The sequence below is a fragment of the Rattus norvegicus genome, chromosome 1, assembly GCF_021556685.1.
Source record: "Rattus norvegicus strain SHRSP/BbbUtx chromosome 1, alternate assembly SHRSP_T2T, whole genome shotgun sequence".
Lineage (NCBI taxonomy): Eukaryota > Metazoa > Chordata > Mammalia > Rodentia > Muridae > Rattus > Rattus norvegicus.
In genome coordinates, this window is record NC_141534.1 from 221,838,711 (window position 1) to 221,858,135 (window position 19,425).

Below are 19,425 nucleotides of genomic sequence, written 5' to 3' on the forward strand. Positions count from 1 at the left end.
CTTCTGTAAGCTCTGGTTGCTTAGGAATGACAGATCATAGGAAACTGGGTGGGCAGTCAGAAGGCATGTGGGAGGCACATAGCTCCATGGGGTTCTCAAGTAGCCAAGCTGGCAAAAGGGAATATGTTGTAAGTGTCTAGAGACACCATGAAACCAGAGTGGGTCTTTCTAGTAGAGGTAGTGCTGATGGGCAAATCTACTTTAAATGTCTTTCCCTCCAAAGAGAAGTTAAGTTATATTGATATGAAAGCCTCTCTATATTGCCCCAAGATGATGCAAAATATGCAATACCCCTCATGTAGCTGCATGTATTAACCAGGTAGGGGAGGAAAAGATATAATACATCCCTACCACAGGTTCATCTCTTTCCAGTCCTCTCAACATCTCCCCCAACCCCCATATCCACTTCTCTCCCATTTTCCTTCAGGAATAAGCAGGCTGTCCAGGGCTATTAGGTGAACACAACATAGCAACGTACAATAAGACTAGGCACAAATCCTTATACCAAAGCAGGATGGGGCAGCCCAGTAGGAGGGTCCTAATAGAAGGCAGACTCCCCCAACCCCCAACTCCCTCTGTTTGGAGTCCCATAAGAGCACCAAGGCAAACAACCATAGCATATACGCAGAGTACCTATCTCAGACTCATGCGGGCTCTATGAGCCTGTTTAGTTGATTCTGCACGCTATGTTCTCCTGGTATCCTCAACTCCTCTGACTCTATAATCCTTCCCTGCTTTCTTCAGAGAAGTTCCCCAAGCTTCACCTAATGTGAGGCTGCGAGTCTCTGCATCTGCTCCCATCTGCAACTGCTGGTTGAAGCTTCTCTGAAGACAATTGGGCTAGGCATTGGTCTATGAATAGAGCAGGATAATATTAAGAATCATTTCACTGACTTTTTTGTCAGTCTTGTTTGGTTCTATCTGAGGATTCTCGGCTATCCAGCAATTCCCAGCTATTAAGGCAGTGTTTAGCATGGGCTCCCTCTCCCAGTGTAGGCCTTTAGTTAGATCAGTCATTGGCTGGCCACTCTTGAAAGTTCTGCATCACGATTGCCCCAGCACATCTTGCAGGCAGGACAGATGGTAGATACAAGGTTTTATGGCTGTGTTGGTGACTCAGTTCCACCACTTTAAGCCCTTCCTAGTTTCAGAAGATGGCCAGTTCATACTCTGTATTCCCCATTACTAGGAGACTTCTCTAGGGTCACCCTTATGGATTTCAGGGACTTTTCACTGTACTAGCTTTCCACATCTGTCCTAGGACCCCCAATTCCAGTCATCTCTTCCTGTACTCTCCTGGGGATTGTTTAAATAGTTCATTTTCAAATGTCAATACATAATGCCTTTCTTGTCTAAGGTAGAGGCAGAGGTGATGCCAAGGGTCATGAATGCCTCCAGTAGAGTTGAGGAATATGCTTTTACTCACAAGTTAGTAAACACTTTCTTTTTCTCTATCATTTTCCACAGGGCATCTTTGATCTCTTTGTTCCTCAAACTGTAAATGAGAGGGTTCAGCATAGGGATCACCAGCGAATAGAAGACAGACACTACCTTGTCTCTGCTAAATGAGTAGCTGGAGCTGGGCCGCAGGTACATGAAAAGTGCTGTCCCAAACAGCATGGTCACTGCCATGAGGTGTGAGGCACATGTGTTGAAGGCTTTCCATCGGCCTTTCACAGAGTGGATCTTCAAGACAGCAGACACTATGTAACTGTAGGAGACCAGGAGGATGAGAAATGATGTCCCTCCTACTGTGATCACTACAAGGAAATTGACCACTTGGCTGAAGAATGTGTTAGAGCAAGAAAGTGCCAGGATTGGTGGGAGGTCGCAGAAGAAGTGGTTGATGACATTTGGCCCACAAAAGCAGAGTTGAAATATGGAACTGGCCTGAATAAAAGAACTCAGGAAGCCACCAAGATATGCCCCAGCCACCATACGCATGCAGAGACCCTGGTGCATGATGGTCGTATAAAGCAGGGGGTTCGAGATGGCTGCATATCTATCATATGCCATTGCTGTTAGCAGGAAACACTCAGTTAGGCCCAAACCAACAAAGAAAAAGAACTGGGCAGCACATCCCAGGAATGAGATAGTCTTCTGCTCTCGAAAGAAATCAAAGAGCATCTTGGGAGCTACAGAGGATGAGTAGCAAATGTCAACGAAGGATAAGTTGCTGAGGAAGAAGTACATGGGTGTGTGTAAACGGATGTCACCTCTGATCAGAAAGATGAGGGCCAGGTTCCAGGTCAAGGTCACGAGATAGATGCACAGGAAAGTCAGAAAGAGGAAGGTTCGGAGTTCTGGGTGGTCTGAGAATCCCAAGAAGATGAACATGATAACTGACGAGCTGTTCCGTGGGTTGGTTAAAGCCATGTTTCACAGAGACCACAAGGGCAAGGGGCAGACCTGGGTTAATAACAATCATCCACATTACAGACGCTATGGACAAGTGGTTACACATGCTTGAGGAGCTGCACATCACAGAGGGCTAAAGACAAAAGAGGCCTGGGAGATGATTCACTCAGTTAAGTGCTTGTAAAATTAAGAGTTTGAGTTAGATTTTGAGAACTAGTGCTAAAAGTCAGTACAGGGATTGGACAGCCAGCCTAAGCTACTTGGCAAATTCTAAGTCATTAATTGACCTATCTCAGGAAACAAGGTAGATGGTGCCTATTAAGTGACAGTGTAAACATGTCTCCACATGCATATGCATCTGCACACATGTGAATATGCACATACATGAATGTATACAACAATGTCTCTTCTCCTCAATTGCATCACTGTGTTAAATGTTTGGGCAATAAACTGTAGCTGAGATGAATACCACCTATGGCATTAGACTCCCAGGAATCAATTCACGTCTGCACCATTCACCCATGCATCACTCTGCCGAGCTATCTAACATCTCCTGCTTCAATTTCTCTATCTTTAAACTAGGTTGCAGTAAGTAGTTTAAGAATTTGCTTTAAAAACAAATAAGTTTCATATATAAAATGCCAACACATATTAAGTGGCTAGTCAGTAATTAAGATGTGTGTTCTAGATGAGTCACTGTGTCCTGTCCTAGGGCTCCGTTGAAAGTGACACTTACAGAATGGGATAGTGTTCATATCATTTTTCCCTACCATCATTTATGTTGAAGTTTGGTTGTCAAGGCATCGGTATTGGGAAATGAAACTTTGATAAAGCATTGGTGTCTTTCTTCTGGGACTGCATTTGTTCTTACAGGAATGGGTTAGTTTAGTGGCTTATGGGAACTAGGTTAGCTTCTTTGTTCTTCTCTTCACACACCATCTGTCTACCTTTATGCTTTCTCCTCCACGTTGTGATGCAGCCTGAAGCCTTCACCAGATGTGGCTGACTACCTGTGAACTTGCAACCTCTAGAGCTATGAGATAAATAAGTGTCTTCACTGGATGTTACACAATCTCAGATAGTGTGTCATAGCAACAACAACAACAACAACAACACAGCAGCAACAACACAGCAGCAACAACACAGCAGCAACAACAACAGAACATCACGCAGTACAGGTGCAACAAACACCGTACCCATCTTACGCAGTTGAAGAAGGAGACCCTGAGAAGTGCAGAGACCTCATTAAGTTCACCTCTGCCAGAACCTCAACTTTGTAAATAGCATTAACCTTCTAGAGCACAACAAAACCAAGCACCTAACCCAGAATGTTGTACATAGAAAGCACTGAGTAGAGTCCTTTTCTAACTTAGTAAACATCTAAGAAAGCTTTATGACTTTTAACCAAAATAGCCTGGTTTGAACTTAGCATGTAAAGTTATTTCTGAGGGAAGCACAAAAACTGAAACTGACCTCAGACACACTGCAGAGTTGGCAGCACTCTGACTTTTCTGATCTGTCCTGATCTGAGTTGTGTCCTTCGTTCACTCTATGTGACTTCTGCCTCTCTCATGCAGGTACCTGGAGCCCTCAAAGTCTTGCTGTTTCAGCTCTTGCTTTTATCCAGTGTGCAGGGGATCAATGAAGCTCAAAGAGTCCTATTGAATATAAAGGGATTGTTCAAAAGAAGCCAAGACTTTAAGCCAGTGTCACAGATTCACATAGTAAAGTTCAAAGCATTGGGGAAAAAAAGGAGAGGAAGGAGAGGAGTGTGTGTGTGTGTGTGTGTGTGTGTGTGTGTGTGTGTGTGTGTGTGTGATTTGTTTGGAGATCTGCTGTGTGAAATCTATCTTAATTACTTTCTGTCCAAATTACTTTTTATTGTACTTAGTAATAATTGGGACTATATTCAAGGGCGTAGAAATTCCTTCAGAAATTTTGTTTCCTCCTTAACCCAGTGTCACAGATTCACATAGTAAAGTTCAAAGCATTGGGGAAAAAAAGGAGAGGAAGGAGAGAAGTGTGTGTGTGTGTGTGTGTGTGTGTGATTTGTTTGGAGATCTGCTGTGTGAAATCTATCTTAATTACTTTCTGTCCAAATTACTTTTTATTGTACTTACTAATAATTGGGACTATATTCAAGGACGTAGAAATTCCTTCAGAAATTTTGTTTCCTCCTTTTTTTTTATTTACCCTTTGGCATTAAGTTTTGTGTGTGTGTGTGTGTGTGTGTGTGTGTGTGTGTGTGTGTGTGTGTGTTTAGGCACGTTTGTACCATTCCCATGTGTGGAAGTCAGAAGACAATTTGTGGACGTCAGTTCTCTCCCTCCATCATGTAGGTCCCAGAAACTGAACTCTGGTATCCAGATTTGGAGGCAAGTGACTTTACCCTCTGGTTCTCTAATCCCTTAGAACTCTTCTTAACAGCAAAGGCGTACATATGTTTAAGAAGACCATCAAGGAGAAGTAAACTTGGTCAAAATTTGGTTACATTTCTAGAAGCAGGATCTTGAGATCTTGAGTTCTCCTCTCTCCTTCCCTCCCTCCCTCTCCTTCCCTTCCTTACATCTTTTTTTTCTTACTAAACACTGAACTAAACACTTTGAGTTATCCAGTGTAACAAAGAAGGTTATGGACACTGGCAAAAGAACGATTGCTATTCAAATGTGGAAAATCAGAAATAGAAAAACAAGTTGCTGTGATTATTAAAGGATACAGAAAGTGCTTTGAAGGGGGAAAATCAGTAACAAAAGTATTTCTCTCCAATGCAGTCTCCCTGGGTATTAGCCTTACAAGGGTAGGAAGTCCCCATGACTTCCAACATTCAGTAAATGGTCCACCCAAAATGAACTCAATGGTACTTTGTAGATATTTTGTACTGACTTTTGCTTATATATTATATTTTCTGATTTTGTGTTTTTAATAGATTTTTTAAAATGTGTGTCTTTGTGTTTTCATTTTTTAAAATTGTAATTTTTTGTTTGTTTTCTAAAAAAGAGGGAGATGGGCTGGAGAGATGGCTCAGTGGTTAAGAGCACTGATTGCTCTTCCAGAGGTCATGAGTTCAATTCCCAGCAACCACATGGTGGCTCACAACCATCTGTAATGGGATCCGATGCTCTCTTCCAATGTGTCTGAAGATAGCAACAGTGTACTCGTATACATGAAATAAATGAATAAATTTAAAAAAAAAGGAGAGAAAGAAGGATGTGGAGTTGAGAAGAATCTGGGAGGAGGTGTGAGACTGAAACTGATTAGAATGCATTGTATACATTGTTTCAATAAAAAAGAAAATTAAAATGTTTTTAGTACACATTGCTTCATGACTTTCTGGATCACCATTGCACAGGGAGCACGCTAATATTATTTGAATTTTAGTGTATGAGCTACCAAAGTGAGCATAACCTTCCATTTCTTACTTGGCAGCCTCTCTCAGATTAATATGATGAGAAATTTTTCTTCTTTAGTGTAACGCTTTTTAAATTATTTTTGTATTTTTTGTTTTACATTTATTAACACTTCAGATATTTTTTGCAATTTTTAGTGGAAAATTAATGTAATTATAAATTCAGAATTCAAGATTTTTCTGAAGACTTAATGCTACTGAATATTTAATAACTGACAAGTTAGCAGATGACAAAACATGTTTCTTTTATCCTATTCCAACAATGAGAGTCATTTAAGACCCAGTGTAGAATTATGAAAAGCACCTTTCTCTACACATGTCAGTTAATAAGACACTATGACATGGAGGTTATTTACCTGCCCAACTGATATAATGAGTGTACAGGATTCAGTGACACATAGTAGGCTTTATTGGGAATCTTGAGTTTCTATGTGTTGTCTTGAATTCTAATTTTGAATTGGATAAGAGAAAGTGCGAATGTAAAAAATAAAGGGTTTTCAGAAATATCCAACCAATTTGTTTCATTTTTTGCCCCAGATTTTATGTAAGCATACAAATGCTATATGAAAACACCTGGGAACGAATAAACAAAAAATACATCAGACATTGTGAAAAGCATAATGTTAAAATACAAATTAGTTACTGTGCCTCTGAAGGATATGAAAGGGCTATAAAATTTGTTTTTCTAAGTAAAAGAAACCATAGACCACACACTCTAATTCCAAACACATATTCTGAAAAAGACAAAGCTATGGAAACATTATCAAGATCTTTGTGATTGCTAGTGCCCTGGGGAAGGGAAGAATGACGAATGTGTTGGTCAGGAGGTCATCTGTATGGGCGAATACCTGGTATTATACATCTTCCTAAACCTGTACCATATCCACTGCCAAACATGAGCTCAGTGCATTAATAAATTCATGCTGGATACCATTGCCATGCCCATGAAAGCTCATCAATAGGAACACTGGGTAGACGATTTTGGTCCTAGGAGAAGTTGCAGAGACCATGTGGAAACCTCTCTATTTTCAGTTCATAGTTGCTGACAACATAAAACTGCTCCAAGAAATAAAGCAAGTTTCCTTAAAAGTAAGTACAAAACAAAACTCCAAAACAAGATTTGGTTGAATTCAAGGAAGGGTAGCTAAAAATGAATGGTGCAAAGAACAAAGCTATAAGTGAAACTGTGTGTGCTATCTGGACTTGTAGGTCTCTAGGGTTCTCTGTGAGTAAGATTAATGGAGTTATGAACACAAAGAGTGGTCCGTGAGTAACTGCACTCACCCTCTCCCTCCTGTTCTCTCTCTTACTCTTGTCAGTCTTGAGTTATCCTTCTTCTAAATAAGTTAATGAGACTTCTTTTAACCGCATCCATGTTCCAATATGCTGATGAGTTGAGACAAGGAATTGAGGCTGGCATTCAAGGACTGAAATATCTGCTTGGTATAAACAAAGAGTGCAGATAGAGGAATGGAGGAAAAAGATACTGGAAGGTTGGGAAGAGCAAGAGATTGTTAAGAGGCTCCACTGGAAGAAGCTAATATATACCTTTACAGTCAGTTTTGGAAGTGTTTGAAAACTAGTATTTGGGGTGAATGTGGGAAGGGTTTGCTTCTTTTCTCCTTGGAGAAGTTTCATTGTGTTTTCCCCAGAGGCTTTTTATGAAAGAGAAAGGAATTCAGTTAAAGGCTTTGTAGTTAATTGCTCTCTGGGGTTGTGTACAGTAAAACTCACGTAAATGCTCCAAAGACAATGATTATTAAATGTCCTGTCTACAGCCAGGCCCTCCCCTGAAGGGCAATCTGCAATGGAACTTGGGGAGCTGGACCATGTACTAAGCCTGTACTTCATGCTTTTTGTGTATTAATTCATGGATTCCCCTAAAGCCCCAACAAAGTTCAGAGGATGAAACAAATTCAAAATGGTTAAAAAGCTTCTTCTAAAACATTATAACAAGTAAACATTTGATCCTATATATCTTAGATCATTTTGTTGACTCAGAATCTCAGCATAATAATTAGCTAAGAATAGGCATGCAGCCCTTTTTTCTAAGCTGTCTGCTTAGAAATTTCTCTGGTCAGGATTGTTCGCACATCCATTTTTTTTTCTTTTTTCTTTTTATTAACTTGAGTATTTCTTATATACATTTCGAGTGTTATTCCCTTTCCCGGTTTCCGGGCAAACATCCCCCTCCCCCCTCCCCTTCCTTATGGGTGTTCCCCTCCCAACCCTCCCCCCATTGCCGCCCTCCCCCCATAGACTAGTTCACTGGGGGTTCAGTCTTAGCAGGACCCAGGGCTTCCCCTTCCACTGGTGCTCTTACTAGGATATTCATTGCTACCTATGGGGTCAGAGTCCAGGGTCAGTCCATGTATAGTCTTTAGGTAGTGGCTTAGTCCCTGGAAGCTCTGATTGCTTGGCATTGTTGTACTTTTGGGGTCTCGAGCCCCTTCAAGCTCTTCCAGTTCTTTCTCTGATTCCTTCAATAGGGGACCTATTCTCAGTTCAGTGGTTTGCTGCTGGCATTCGCCTCTGTATTTGCTGTATTCTGGCTGTGTCTCTCAGGAGAGGCACATCCATTTTCATTGTAGTTCCACATACAAAAGTTTGGAAATTGAACAAAGCCAGGTGTTCATCAAATGATAGACAGAAAGAAAAGTATGATTTACGGTTACTCAACAGAGTATTAAATGGTTGTATTAAAAACAAAATTGTGCTTCCAGTTTCCATCTGTTCCCCAGAGCTGACTCTGTATCAAGCTCTCCATACCCAGATACTGCCAGGAGAGGGCTGGTCTCCCAGGAGTGCTGACACACATGAGAGCACAGGTAAGACCACCTCTTCTGCTCCAACCCAACTGGAGCCCTCAGGACACAGGAACTGAAGAACAGTCTGGGTCAGGATACTTCAGGTTTCTATCTGTGCCTGGAGCTGACCATGTACCACAGCTCTCCATACCCAAATTCTGCAGGGAGGGAGCTGGTCTCCTACGAGTATTGACACATAGGCTTAAAGGAAGGACAAACCACAGTTAGAGACAGCAATACCAGCTAACACCAGAGATAGCCACATGGCGAGAGGCAAGTGGAAAAAGCTAAGCAACAGAAACCAAGGCCATGTGGCATCATCAGAACCCAGTTCTCCAACCACAGCAAACCCTGGATACCCCAACACACTAGAAAAACAAGATTCTGATTTAAAATCACATTTCATGATGGTGATAGAGGACTTCAAGAAGGACATAAATAACTTCCTTAAAGGAATTCAGGACAACACAGGTAAACAGATAGAAGCCCTTAAAGAGGAAAAACAAAACTTGATTAAAGAATTACAGAAAATACAACCAAACAGGTAAAGGAATTGAACAAAACTATACAGAATCTAAAAATTGAAATAGAAACAATAATGAAATCACAAAGGGAGACAACCATGGAGAAAACCTAGGGAAGAGATGATCAGGAGTCATAGATGCAAGCATCACCAACAGAATACAAGAGATGGAAGAGAGAATCTTGGGTGCAGAAGATAACACAGAAAACATTGACAAAATAGTCAAAGATAATGTAAAACACAAAAAGCTCCTAGCCCAAAACATACAGGAAATCTAGGACACAATGAGAAGATCAAACCAAAGGGTAATAGGTATAGAATAGAGTGAAGATTTCCAACTTAAAGGCCAGTAAATATCTTCAACAAAATTATAGAAGAAAACTTCCCTAACCTAAAGAAAGAGATGCCCATAAACATGCAAGAAACTTACAAACTCTAAATAGATTGGACAAGAAAAGAAATTCCTCCTGTCATATAATAATTTGGTGTCAAAACACCAAATGCACTAAAGAAAGAATATTAAAAACAGTAAGGGAAAAAGGTCAAGTAACATATAAAGACAGACCTATCAGAATTACACCAGACTTCCCACCAAAGATTATGGAAGCTAGAAGATCCTGGGCAGATGTCATACACACCCTAAGAGAATACAACTGCCAGCCCATGCTACTATATCCAGCAAAACTCTCAATTAACATAGATGGAGAAACCAAGATGTTCCATGATAAAACCAAATTTACACAATATCTTTCTACAGATCCAGCCCTACAAAAGATAATAGAAGGAACATTCTAACACAAGGAGGGAAACTGCACTCTAGAAAAAGTAAGAAAGTAATCTAATTTTAACTAACCCAAAAGAAGATAGCCACACAAATATAATTCTAACTTTAACAACAAAAATAATAGGAAGCAGCAATCATGATTCCCTAATATCTCTTAACATCAATGGAGTCAATTCCCAAATAAAAAGACATAGACTAACAGGCTGGATATGTAAACAGGACCCAGAATTTTGCTGCATAAAGAAACACACCTTAGTGACAAAGACAGACAGACACTACCTCAGAGTAAAAGGCTGTAAAACAATTTTTTAAGCAAATAGTCCCAAGAAACAAGCTGGAGTAGCCATTCTATTATTCAATAAAATCAACTTTTAACCAAAAGTTATCAAAAAAGATAAGGAAGGATACTTCATACTCAACAAAGGTAACATCTACCAAGATGAATTCTCAATTCTGAAAATCTATGCTCCAAATGCAAGGGCACCCACATCCATAAAACAAACAAACAAACAACTTACTAAAGCTCAAAGCACACATTGCACCTCACACAATAATAGTAGGAGATTTCAACACCCCACTCTCATCAATGGACAGATCATGGAAACAAAAACTAAAGAGAGACACAGGGAAACTAACAGAAGTTATGACAGATATCTATAGAACATTTTACCCTAAAACAAAAGAATATACCATTTTCTCAGCACCTCATGGTACCTTCTCCAAAACTGACCATGTAATTGCTCACAAAACAGGCCTCAACAGATGCAAGAAGACTGAAATAATCCCATGCATCCCATCAGATCATCACGGACTAAGGCTGGTCTTCAATAACCACAAAAACAACAGAAAGCCCACATACACATGGCGGTTGAACAACGACTGTACTCAATGATAACTTGGTCAAGGAAGAAATTAAGAAATTAAAGACTTTTTAGAATTTAATGAAAATGAAGGCACAACATACCCAAACTTATGGGATGCAATGAAAGCAGTGCTAAGAGGGAAACTCATAGCTCTGAGTGCCTCACTACATCTTGGCAGCACACCTGAAAGCTCTAGAGGAAAAAGAAGCAAACACACCCAAGAAGAGGAGGATTATGGCAGGAAGTAATCAAACTCACAGCTGAAATCAAACAAGTCGAAACAAAAAGAACTATACAAAGAATCAACAAAACCAGGAGCTGGTTCTTTGAGAAAATCAACAAGATAGATAAACCCTTAACCAGACTAACCAGAGGGCAGAGAGACAGTATTCAAATTAACAAAATCAGAAATGAAAATTGAGACATAATAATAGAAACTGAGGAAATTGAAAAAATCATCAGATTCTACTACAAAAGCCTATACTCAACAAAACTAGAAAATCTGGAAAAAATGGACAATTTTCTAGACAGATACCATGTATGAAAGTTAAATCAGGATCAGACAAACCATCTAAACAATCTCATAACCCCAAAAGAAATTGAATTCGATCCATTCTTATCTTCCTGTACAAAGCTCAAGTCCAAGTGGATCAAAGACCTCCACATAAAACCAGATACGCTGAATCTAATGGAAGAGAATGTGAGGAAGAGCCTTGAACACATGGACACTGGGAAAAATTTTCTGAACAAAACACCAATTGCTTATGTTTTATGATCAAGAATCAACAAATGGTACCTCATAAAATTGAAAAGCTTCTGTAAGTCAAAGGACACTGTCAATAGGACAAAACAGCAACCAACAGATTGGGAAAAGATCTTTTCCAGTCCTACATCTGATAGAGGGCTAATATCCAAAATATACAAAGAACTCAAGAAGTTAGACTCCAGAGAATCAAATAACCCTAATAAAAATGGGATACAGAGCTAAACAAAGAATTCTCAGCTGAGGAATATCGAATGGCTGAGAAGTAACTAAAGAAATGCTCAACATCCTTAGTCATTAGGGAAATGCAAATCAAAACAATCCTGAGATTCTACCTCACACCAGTCAGAATGGCTAAGATCAAAATCTTAGGTGACAGCAGATAAGGGTCAGGATGTTGAGAAAGAGGAACACTCCTCCATTGTTGGTGGAATTGCAAGCTGGTACAACCACTCTAGAAATCAGTCTCGAGGTTCCTCAGAAAATTGGACATTGAACTACCTGAGGACCCAGCTATACCACTTCTGGGCTTATTCCCAAAAGATGCTCCAACATATAACAAGGACACACACTCCACTATGTTCATAGCAGCCATATTTATAATAGCCAGAAACTGAAAAGAACCCAGATGTCCCTCTACAGAGGAATGGATACAGAAAATGTAGTATATCTACACAATGGAGTACTAATCAGCTATAAAAACAATGACTTCATGGAATTCATAGGAAATGGATGGATTTAGAATATATCATCCTGAGTGAGGTAACTCAGTTTCAAAAGAACACACATGGTATGCACTCACTGATAAGTTGTTATCAGGCAAAGAGTTTGGAATACCTACAATACAACTCAGGGACCACATGAAGCTCAAGAGGAATGAAGACCAAAGTGTGGATGCTTCAGTCCTACTTAAAAAGGGAAACAAGGCATCGAGGGAAGTAGAAAGTGGAAGGAACTTGGGAGGAAGAGGGGAGGGTGAGGGGAATAAATAGGGGCAGAATCAGGTATGGGAGGAGATGGAGGAGACATACAGGGGGTCAGGAAATTGAACAGAGCTGTGTAGCAATAAGGGATGGGGAACTGTGGGTAGCAACCATAAAGTCCCACATATCAGGAAAGCAAGAGCCTCCCAGGATCCCCCTGTGGATGATATTAACTGAAATACTCCAGAAAGCTGAAGGAGGACTTGTTGAGACCAGACCCAGAGGTTAGGCATATTCTCCAAGGTTAAGGGATGGGGCCACCCACCCATCTCCAAAATGTTAACCCAGAATTGGTCCTGTCTAGAGGAAATACAGGGACAAAGAGTGGAGCAGTGACCGGAAAAAAAAAAGGCCATCCTGAGCTTGCCCTACCTGGGGATCCATCCCACATGCAGACATCAAACCCAAACACTATTGCTGATGCCAAGTAGTGCTTGTTGATAGGAGCCTGATACAGCTGTCTCATGAGCAGCTCTGCAGATCCTGAGCAATGCAGATGTAGATGCTCAAAGCCAATCATTGGACTGAGCATGGGGACCCCAACGGAGGAGTTAGGGGGAGTGCTGAAGGAGGTGAAGGGGCTTTATCTGGCATCAATGGGAGGGGAGGCCCTTGGTCCTGTGAAGTTTTGATGCCCCAGTGTAGAGGAATGCCAGGGTGGGGAGACAGGAGTGGATGGATGCGTAGGAGAACCAGCTGGGGAAGACTATTTCTCCCACTCTCAGCATCCTTAGTTGTCTGTAGTTCTTTGTGTAGGGTTGAGGCCTCCTGATCTTTCCTGATTATTTGTCATGGCTATTGGTGTTGTCCTTGTTCAGTTCATGTTTAGGCCATCATGTGGGTGTGTCTTTATGGGTGTAGCTTCTCATGAGCATTTCATTTTTAAAAGGCCATTGTTTTAAGCAAAGTTTGATGTTTAAACTGTAGCTGATATAGCCGGGCATACTTATTGAGACACAACATTAGAAGGTATTGAATGTAATGTATAGGGGTTTGGATTTTCTCTGCCACAAGGCAGAGAATAATTTTTTTCCTGAGCAGATTACTCAGTGCTATACCTCAGAGATGTTACTCTGGAGGTTGTCACAAGATAAACTACATATTTTTTTTGGGTAGAAGAGCCATTTTAGAAAGGAGACTGCCCAGTTAAATAGCAGCAGAAGGGACAGCTGAAGACCAGAGAACTAGTGAGTGGGAGAAGTGAGAGAGAGCTATTTGGAAGGAGTGCTAAGGCAGTGGATACGCCTTGGAGGTTTACTTGACTCTGTCTCTACTCCATTGATAGTTGGATTTTTAAGGTAAAAAGTCGCCTTCCTGTCCTTATATTCAATGAACACTATCCAGAGACCTACTATTTAGTTACTATTTGTAGCAGTTCTTGTTGGATTCTTTTGCAGTGCAATTCTCTTTCTACTTTTTTACTTCCTTCTTTCTGGCCCCCGTTTTGTAAACTCCTCTTCCTTTTACAGTTTTTGCTTGTTTTCCTTTTTATATCTTAGCTGGGAACATAACTTAGTGGTAGAGTGAGTACCTGGTGCAAGCCCCTGATTAAGTTCCTCCTACCATAAACAAACCTGTTTTTTGGAGTTGGAGAGATGACTCAGTTCATAAAGTATTCCTAGAGCAAGCATGAGGACCTGAGTTTTGTCCCCAGCACTCATGTAAAAGCCAGACAAAGAAGTGGACACATTTTCTGTATCCATTCTTCTGTCATGGGACATCTGGGTTATTTCCAGCTTCTGGGTATCACAAATATGTCTGCTATGAACATAGTGGAACATAGACAGAAACTGTGGTTCATTTACATAATGGAATACTACTCAGCTATTGGGAATGAGGGCATCCTGAGTTTTGCAGGCAAATGAATGGAACTAGAAAATATCATCCTAAGTGAGGTAACTCAGACCCAAAAGTACATGTGTGGTATGTACTCACTAAGTTGATACTAGCCAAAAAAGGTATAGAATGCCCAAGATACCATCCACAGAACTCAAGAAGGTCAACAAATGGAAGAGGTGAAGTGAGAATGCTTCAATCCCACTTAGGAGGGAGAAGAAAGCAGCCACAAGTGGGGAGGGAAGGAGGGACAGGAGTTGGCAGGGAGGAAACATCATCTGGTGGGGGAAAAGAACTGAAGCCTTGAGGGCCAGCAGAAAGAATAGAAACAGGTCACCTCAGGAGGAAGGAGGCTGGGAGGACCCTGCAGAATGTACCAGAGACCTGGGAGGTGAGAGACTCTTGGGACTCAAAAGGAGGTACCCTTGATGAAATGCCCTTTAATGGGGAGAGGGAACTTATAAAGTCCATCTCCAGCAGAAACACAGGGTATCAAGTGAGGGGTGGGGTTGCTAACCCATAGTCAAAACTCTGACCCATAATTCTTCCTGTCTGAAAGAACTGCAGGGATGAAATGGAGAAGAGCCTGAGGAAAAGAAGGTCCAGTGACAGGACCAAAGTGGGATCCAGCTTAAGGAGAGACCCCAAGGTTTGATACTATTACTGAGGCTATGAAGTACTCACAAAAAGAGACTTGTCATGACTGCCCTATGAAAGACCCAAAAAGCAGCTAAAAGAGTCAGATGAAGATATTTGCACCCAACCAATGAGCAGAAGTTGCTGACCCCTCTGGTTGAATTAGGGAAAAGCTGGGGGAAGCTGAGGAGGAGGGTGACCCTGTAGGAGGACCAGCAGTCTCAATTAACCTGGACCCATGAGATCTCTCAGACACTGGATCACCAACCAGGTAGCATACACCAGCTGATATGAGGCTCCCCAACATATATACAGCAGAGGATTACTGGGTCTGGGCTCAGTGAGAGAATATTCACCTAACTCTCAAGAGACTGGAGGCCCCAGGGAGTTTAGAGGTCTGGTGGGGAGGGGTTTGGGATGGGGACATCCTCGTGGAAATGGGGTGTGTGTGTGGGAAGGAGGTATGGGATATGGAACAGTTGGGGGGTTGACCGGGATGGGAATAAAATCTGGAGTATAAAAAAAACTTGCCCCCCCGCAAAGAGCTGGATAATATGTCTCAGTTGTTGCCTATCAAAGTGTGTGTGTGTGTGTATGTATGTGTGTGTGTGTGTATGTATGTGTGTGTGTGTGTATGTATGTGTGTGTGTGTGTGTGTGTATATGTGCATGTATTCATGTATATATGTACACTCTAAAAACATAAAATGGTACAACTGTGGAGCATGAATACACACACACACACACACACACACACAATTCAGTCAAAATAGTTAATTATAAAATTTCATGACCACTGTGTACAATTGAATTGTTATTCTGATGAAAAAAAATGTGGGTGGATACTTGTAATCCTAGAAAATCCAGGCTTGGAAGCAGTTGCTTGTAATCCGAATACTGCTAGGTAGAGACAGGAAATTCTCTGAAACTATTGGAAGCTCTGGGTTCACTGAGAGATCTTGTCTCAAAAAATAAGTTTGGATGTGATTAAGGAAGAAACCCAGTGCCAATCTCTGGCTTCCACACACACATGCACACAGGTATGTGTATCTTCGTGCGCATACACACATCAGTGTATACATGCACACACACAGGAAGTTTCTCATACCTTTATCTCAGGCCCTTATTTCCTCATTGCCTTCAGCGAGTGATCTCATCTTTGGTTGTCTTAGAGGCCACAGGCATCTTCATTATCTGTATTTGCTGCCCAGATCCAGGATATGCACATCTCAGGATATGCACAAAATTCTTTAACCTGTCTTTTAACTTTAAATCTATGCCAGGAGTCAGTAAACCATGGCCCAGTGTTCAAACCAGGTCCTTCATTGGCTGCGTATAATAATTATTTAAAAAGTATATTTTAAAAGGTTGTAAAATCAAATGATAAAGAAGCAACACAAGACTCACAAAACCTAAATTATTTATTGTGTAGATCCTTGCTGAACGAGTTAGCAGATCTTGATCTATATCATCTTTTAAGTGTGTGGATAATATTTAATCACACTGATAATCAATTTTTTTATTAACGATAATATATCCTAAGACTTTCAATGACAGATGCTGAACCTTTTCTCTTGGGGAAACACAGACCCTCTGATTTCAACATTTGTGCATCTATCAATGTAGTTTTATTTTTGTGTTTTTGCTAAAATGTACTATTTAATATACATTGTTGTTTCATTAATCTTGAACTTATAGCCAAATCTACCATATAAACGTTATCAAAGCTTATCTGGCACACGTAATTAAAAATTTTATTTCTGAGTATTCTATTCTTTTTGGTTTATTCTCTTTGAAGCCAAAATGTATGTTGCTTTGGCGCTAGAGAAATGACAATTAATAGTGCTAGTTACTCTTGCATCCACATGGTGCACATCTATCTGTAACCCTGGTTCCATGGTATTTGATGCCTAATGGTTACAAGATGGTCATCAGAAATGCATGTGGTATACACACATATGTGACAGACAAAACACTCAGACACGTAAAACAAAATAAATAAGTCTTAAAAAGGATGTTGCTTTTATGTGTGTTCTTTGGATTTCCCATTTATTAAATATATTATCTCTTATCTCAGAATTAAGATAATTTTATATTTTTAGATCTAGTCTGTGTCAGAGTATTGATGTCTTTTTATTCTTTGTCTAGAATTTCTAATATATATCATAGTAGCTCTATTTGGGTAGTGGTCCATCCTTCTAGATCAGTTCAGGTAAAAGTCCTGTTCCCCTGGCTTTATGAGACAGGTCTTGTAATCCTAGAGGTCTCATAGATGACCCAATCCCAACAGCTTTGGGCCGAGGTTATCCAGCCTGTGAAAACTAAGAATTGTTTCTCCTTTTGGAGACCAGTGAGAGAGCCCTAATGGTCTCCAATCACTTTCATGGTCATTCCTTCCTTGTCTTGATGAATAGTGTATGTGTGCTGTTATGTTCCTCCCGAAGTGTCTAGTTCACATTTGTTCTAACTTGTCTCACCATTGAAATGTAACTTGGCAATACCCTTACTGCTGTTTTGAACAGTCCCACTTTTTGAAATATGGATAGGCTGATAATTTCCCAAATGTGGTGGTTGGAATAAGAGTGTCCCCCAAATGCTTCTAAATTTGAATGCTTAGTCATCAGGAAATGGTACTATCTGAAAGTATTAAAAGGATGCAAAGTGTAGCCTTGTTGGAGGAAGTGTGCAACTGGGGGTGGGAGTTGAAACTTCAAAAGTTGATGCCAAGCCCAAGAATCTTCCTCTTTGCCTATGATCAAGATGTAGGACTTCCAGCTCTTTCTCCAGCACCATGCCAGCCTGCCTGCCTGTGTGCTGCCATGCTTCTTGTCATAATGATAATTGAGTAACCTCTGAAACTGTAAGCAAGTCCCCAATTAATTTTTTTTAAAATAAGAGTTGCCTTGACTTAGACATGGAATCTTCAAGTTCTAGTTTGGTTAATTATGTCATCTTTCAGGCATTTCCCCTTTTTGTTTCTCTTTCTTCCTTCTTTAGTATAGAATTTGGAATCAAATCATTTCTTTGACAACTTAAATAGAAGTGTCATTGTGCCCATATGGAAAAGTCTACCTTCTATAAGACACTAAGACATGAATACAATTCACACATATTATTTGCCATAGTATAGAAAGGAACACCTTTCACACCACTGACCAGCATTTCCGTCCAGACCTACACAGAACAGCCATTACTATACAACATTTCTATCAGCATTGTGTTCATAATTGCTTAGGTATTTTCTGAGAGGATAAAAGCTTTCTCCAGGACTCTCTGATCCTTCACCAGACTTACCCTGAATGACCTACTCATGGTCATGTTAGGTTTTAACTGCATGAGCCTTAAATTCTTCAAGTATGTAGGAACATGTCTACTTCTTGATACCACTTTTTTTGTTTTGGTTCCTATCACAAATTATGGTGTGGCTTATAAACATAAATTTATTTCTTGCAAGTCTGGAGACTGGGACATCCAAGAGTGGAATGGCATTGTGGTCAGGTTCTGGTGAGGTCCCCTACTCTGATATGCACACTACCAACTTCTCATTGTGTCCTTATACAAGAAGACACACATGTTCTCTCTATGGTTACATCACTCTCATCTCAGAATGGGGACCAGAGACACTGCTTCAGCACATTTTAAACAACAAAACAACCAAACAAAAGCATAAAGTCTCCCAAATGTGGCATTAACACAATAGGAAAAGAACACTTGTTTATAGCAAGAGAGCCCTAAACAGGAAGGCAGCATGGCTCTTGGGCTTTATACTGATTTTTTTTGGGGGGGGTCTTGGGTTTGTATCTTACAAAATTAGAATTTGTTTATTAGTTTTAATGGTGTTTTGGAAGTGTATTTTGAATTGTCTAAATACACAAACATGGCACATGTAGACATTTTGAGTTCTAATTTTTTGAATGTTTTAAATTCTTTTTCTTGACTAATTGCTTGGTCTAGAGTTTCACAGATTAGGTGAACTATAAGGAAGAGTCAGCTTCCTTGTGTCACTCCTGATTTTAATGAAAAGCCTTCAACTTTTTCCCTCAATTTTTATTATTTTACTTTATACATTCCCATCATTGCCCCCAACCTTGGTTCACCCTCCCTCACAATCCCTCATCCCGTTCCTCCTCCCCCTTGCCTCTGTGAGGGTATTTCCCCCCTCCACATCAGGACTCTGCTCTTCCTGGGGTCTCAAGACTCTCTAGGATTAAGCTCATCTTTCCCCACTAAGGCCTGCCAGGCATACCTCTGCTATATTTGTGCCAGGGGCCTCAGACTGGCTAGTGTATGCTCCTGGTTAGTGGTTCAGTATCTTGGAGCTCCCTAGGGCTTGGGGAAGTTGAGACTGCTGGCCTTCCTATGAGGTTGCTCTCACCTTCAGCTTCTTCTATCCTTATCCTAATTCAACCATAGCAGACCCGGACTACAGTTCAATGGTTGGATGTATCTGCTTCTGTCTCAGTCAGC

The 19,425-nt window shown here is 40.6% G+C and overlaps 1 protein-coding gene across 2 annotated transcripts; it reads right to left on the minus strand.

Moving 5' to 3' along the window:
* Positions 1 to 1,422: 1,422 nt before the first annotated feature.
* On the minus strand, positions 1,423 to 5,638 carry Or5a1 (olfactory receptor family 5 subfamily A member 1). 2 transcript variants are annotated; one of them, XM_087549245.1, is made up of 2 exons: positions 5,453 to 5,638; positions 1,423 to 3,297 (listed from the first exon to the last, which is right to left on the minus strand). In XM_087549245.1, the coding sequence occupies exon 2, from the start codon at positions 2,374 to 2,376 to the stop codon at positions 1,423 to 1,425; it is 954 nt and encodes a 317-aa protein (XP_087405371.1). In that variant the 5' UTR covers positions 2,377 to 3,297; positions 5,453 to 5,638.
* Between the last annotated feature and the right edge of the window lie 13,787 nt (positions 5,639 to 19,425).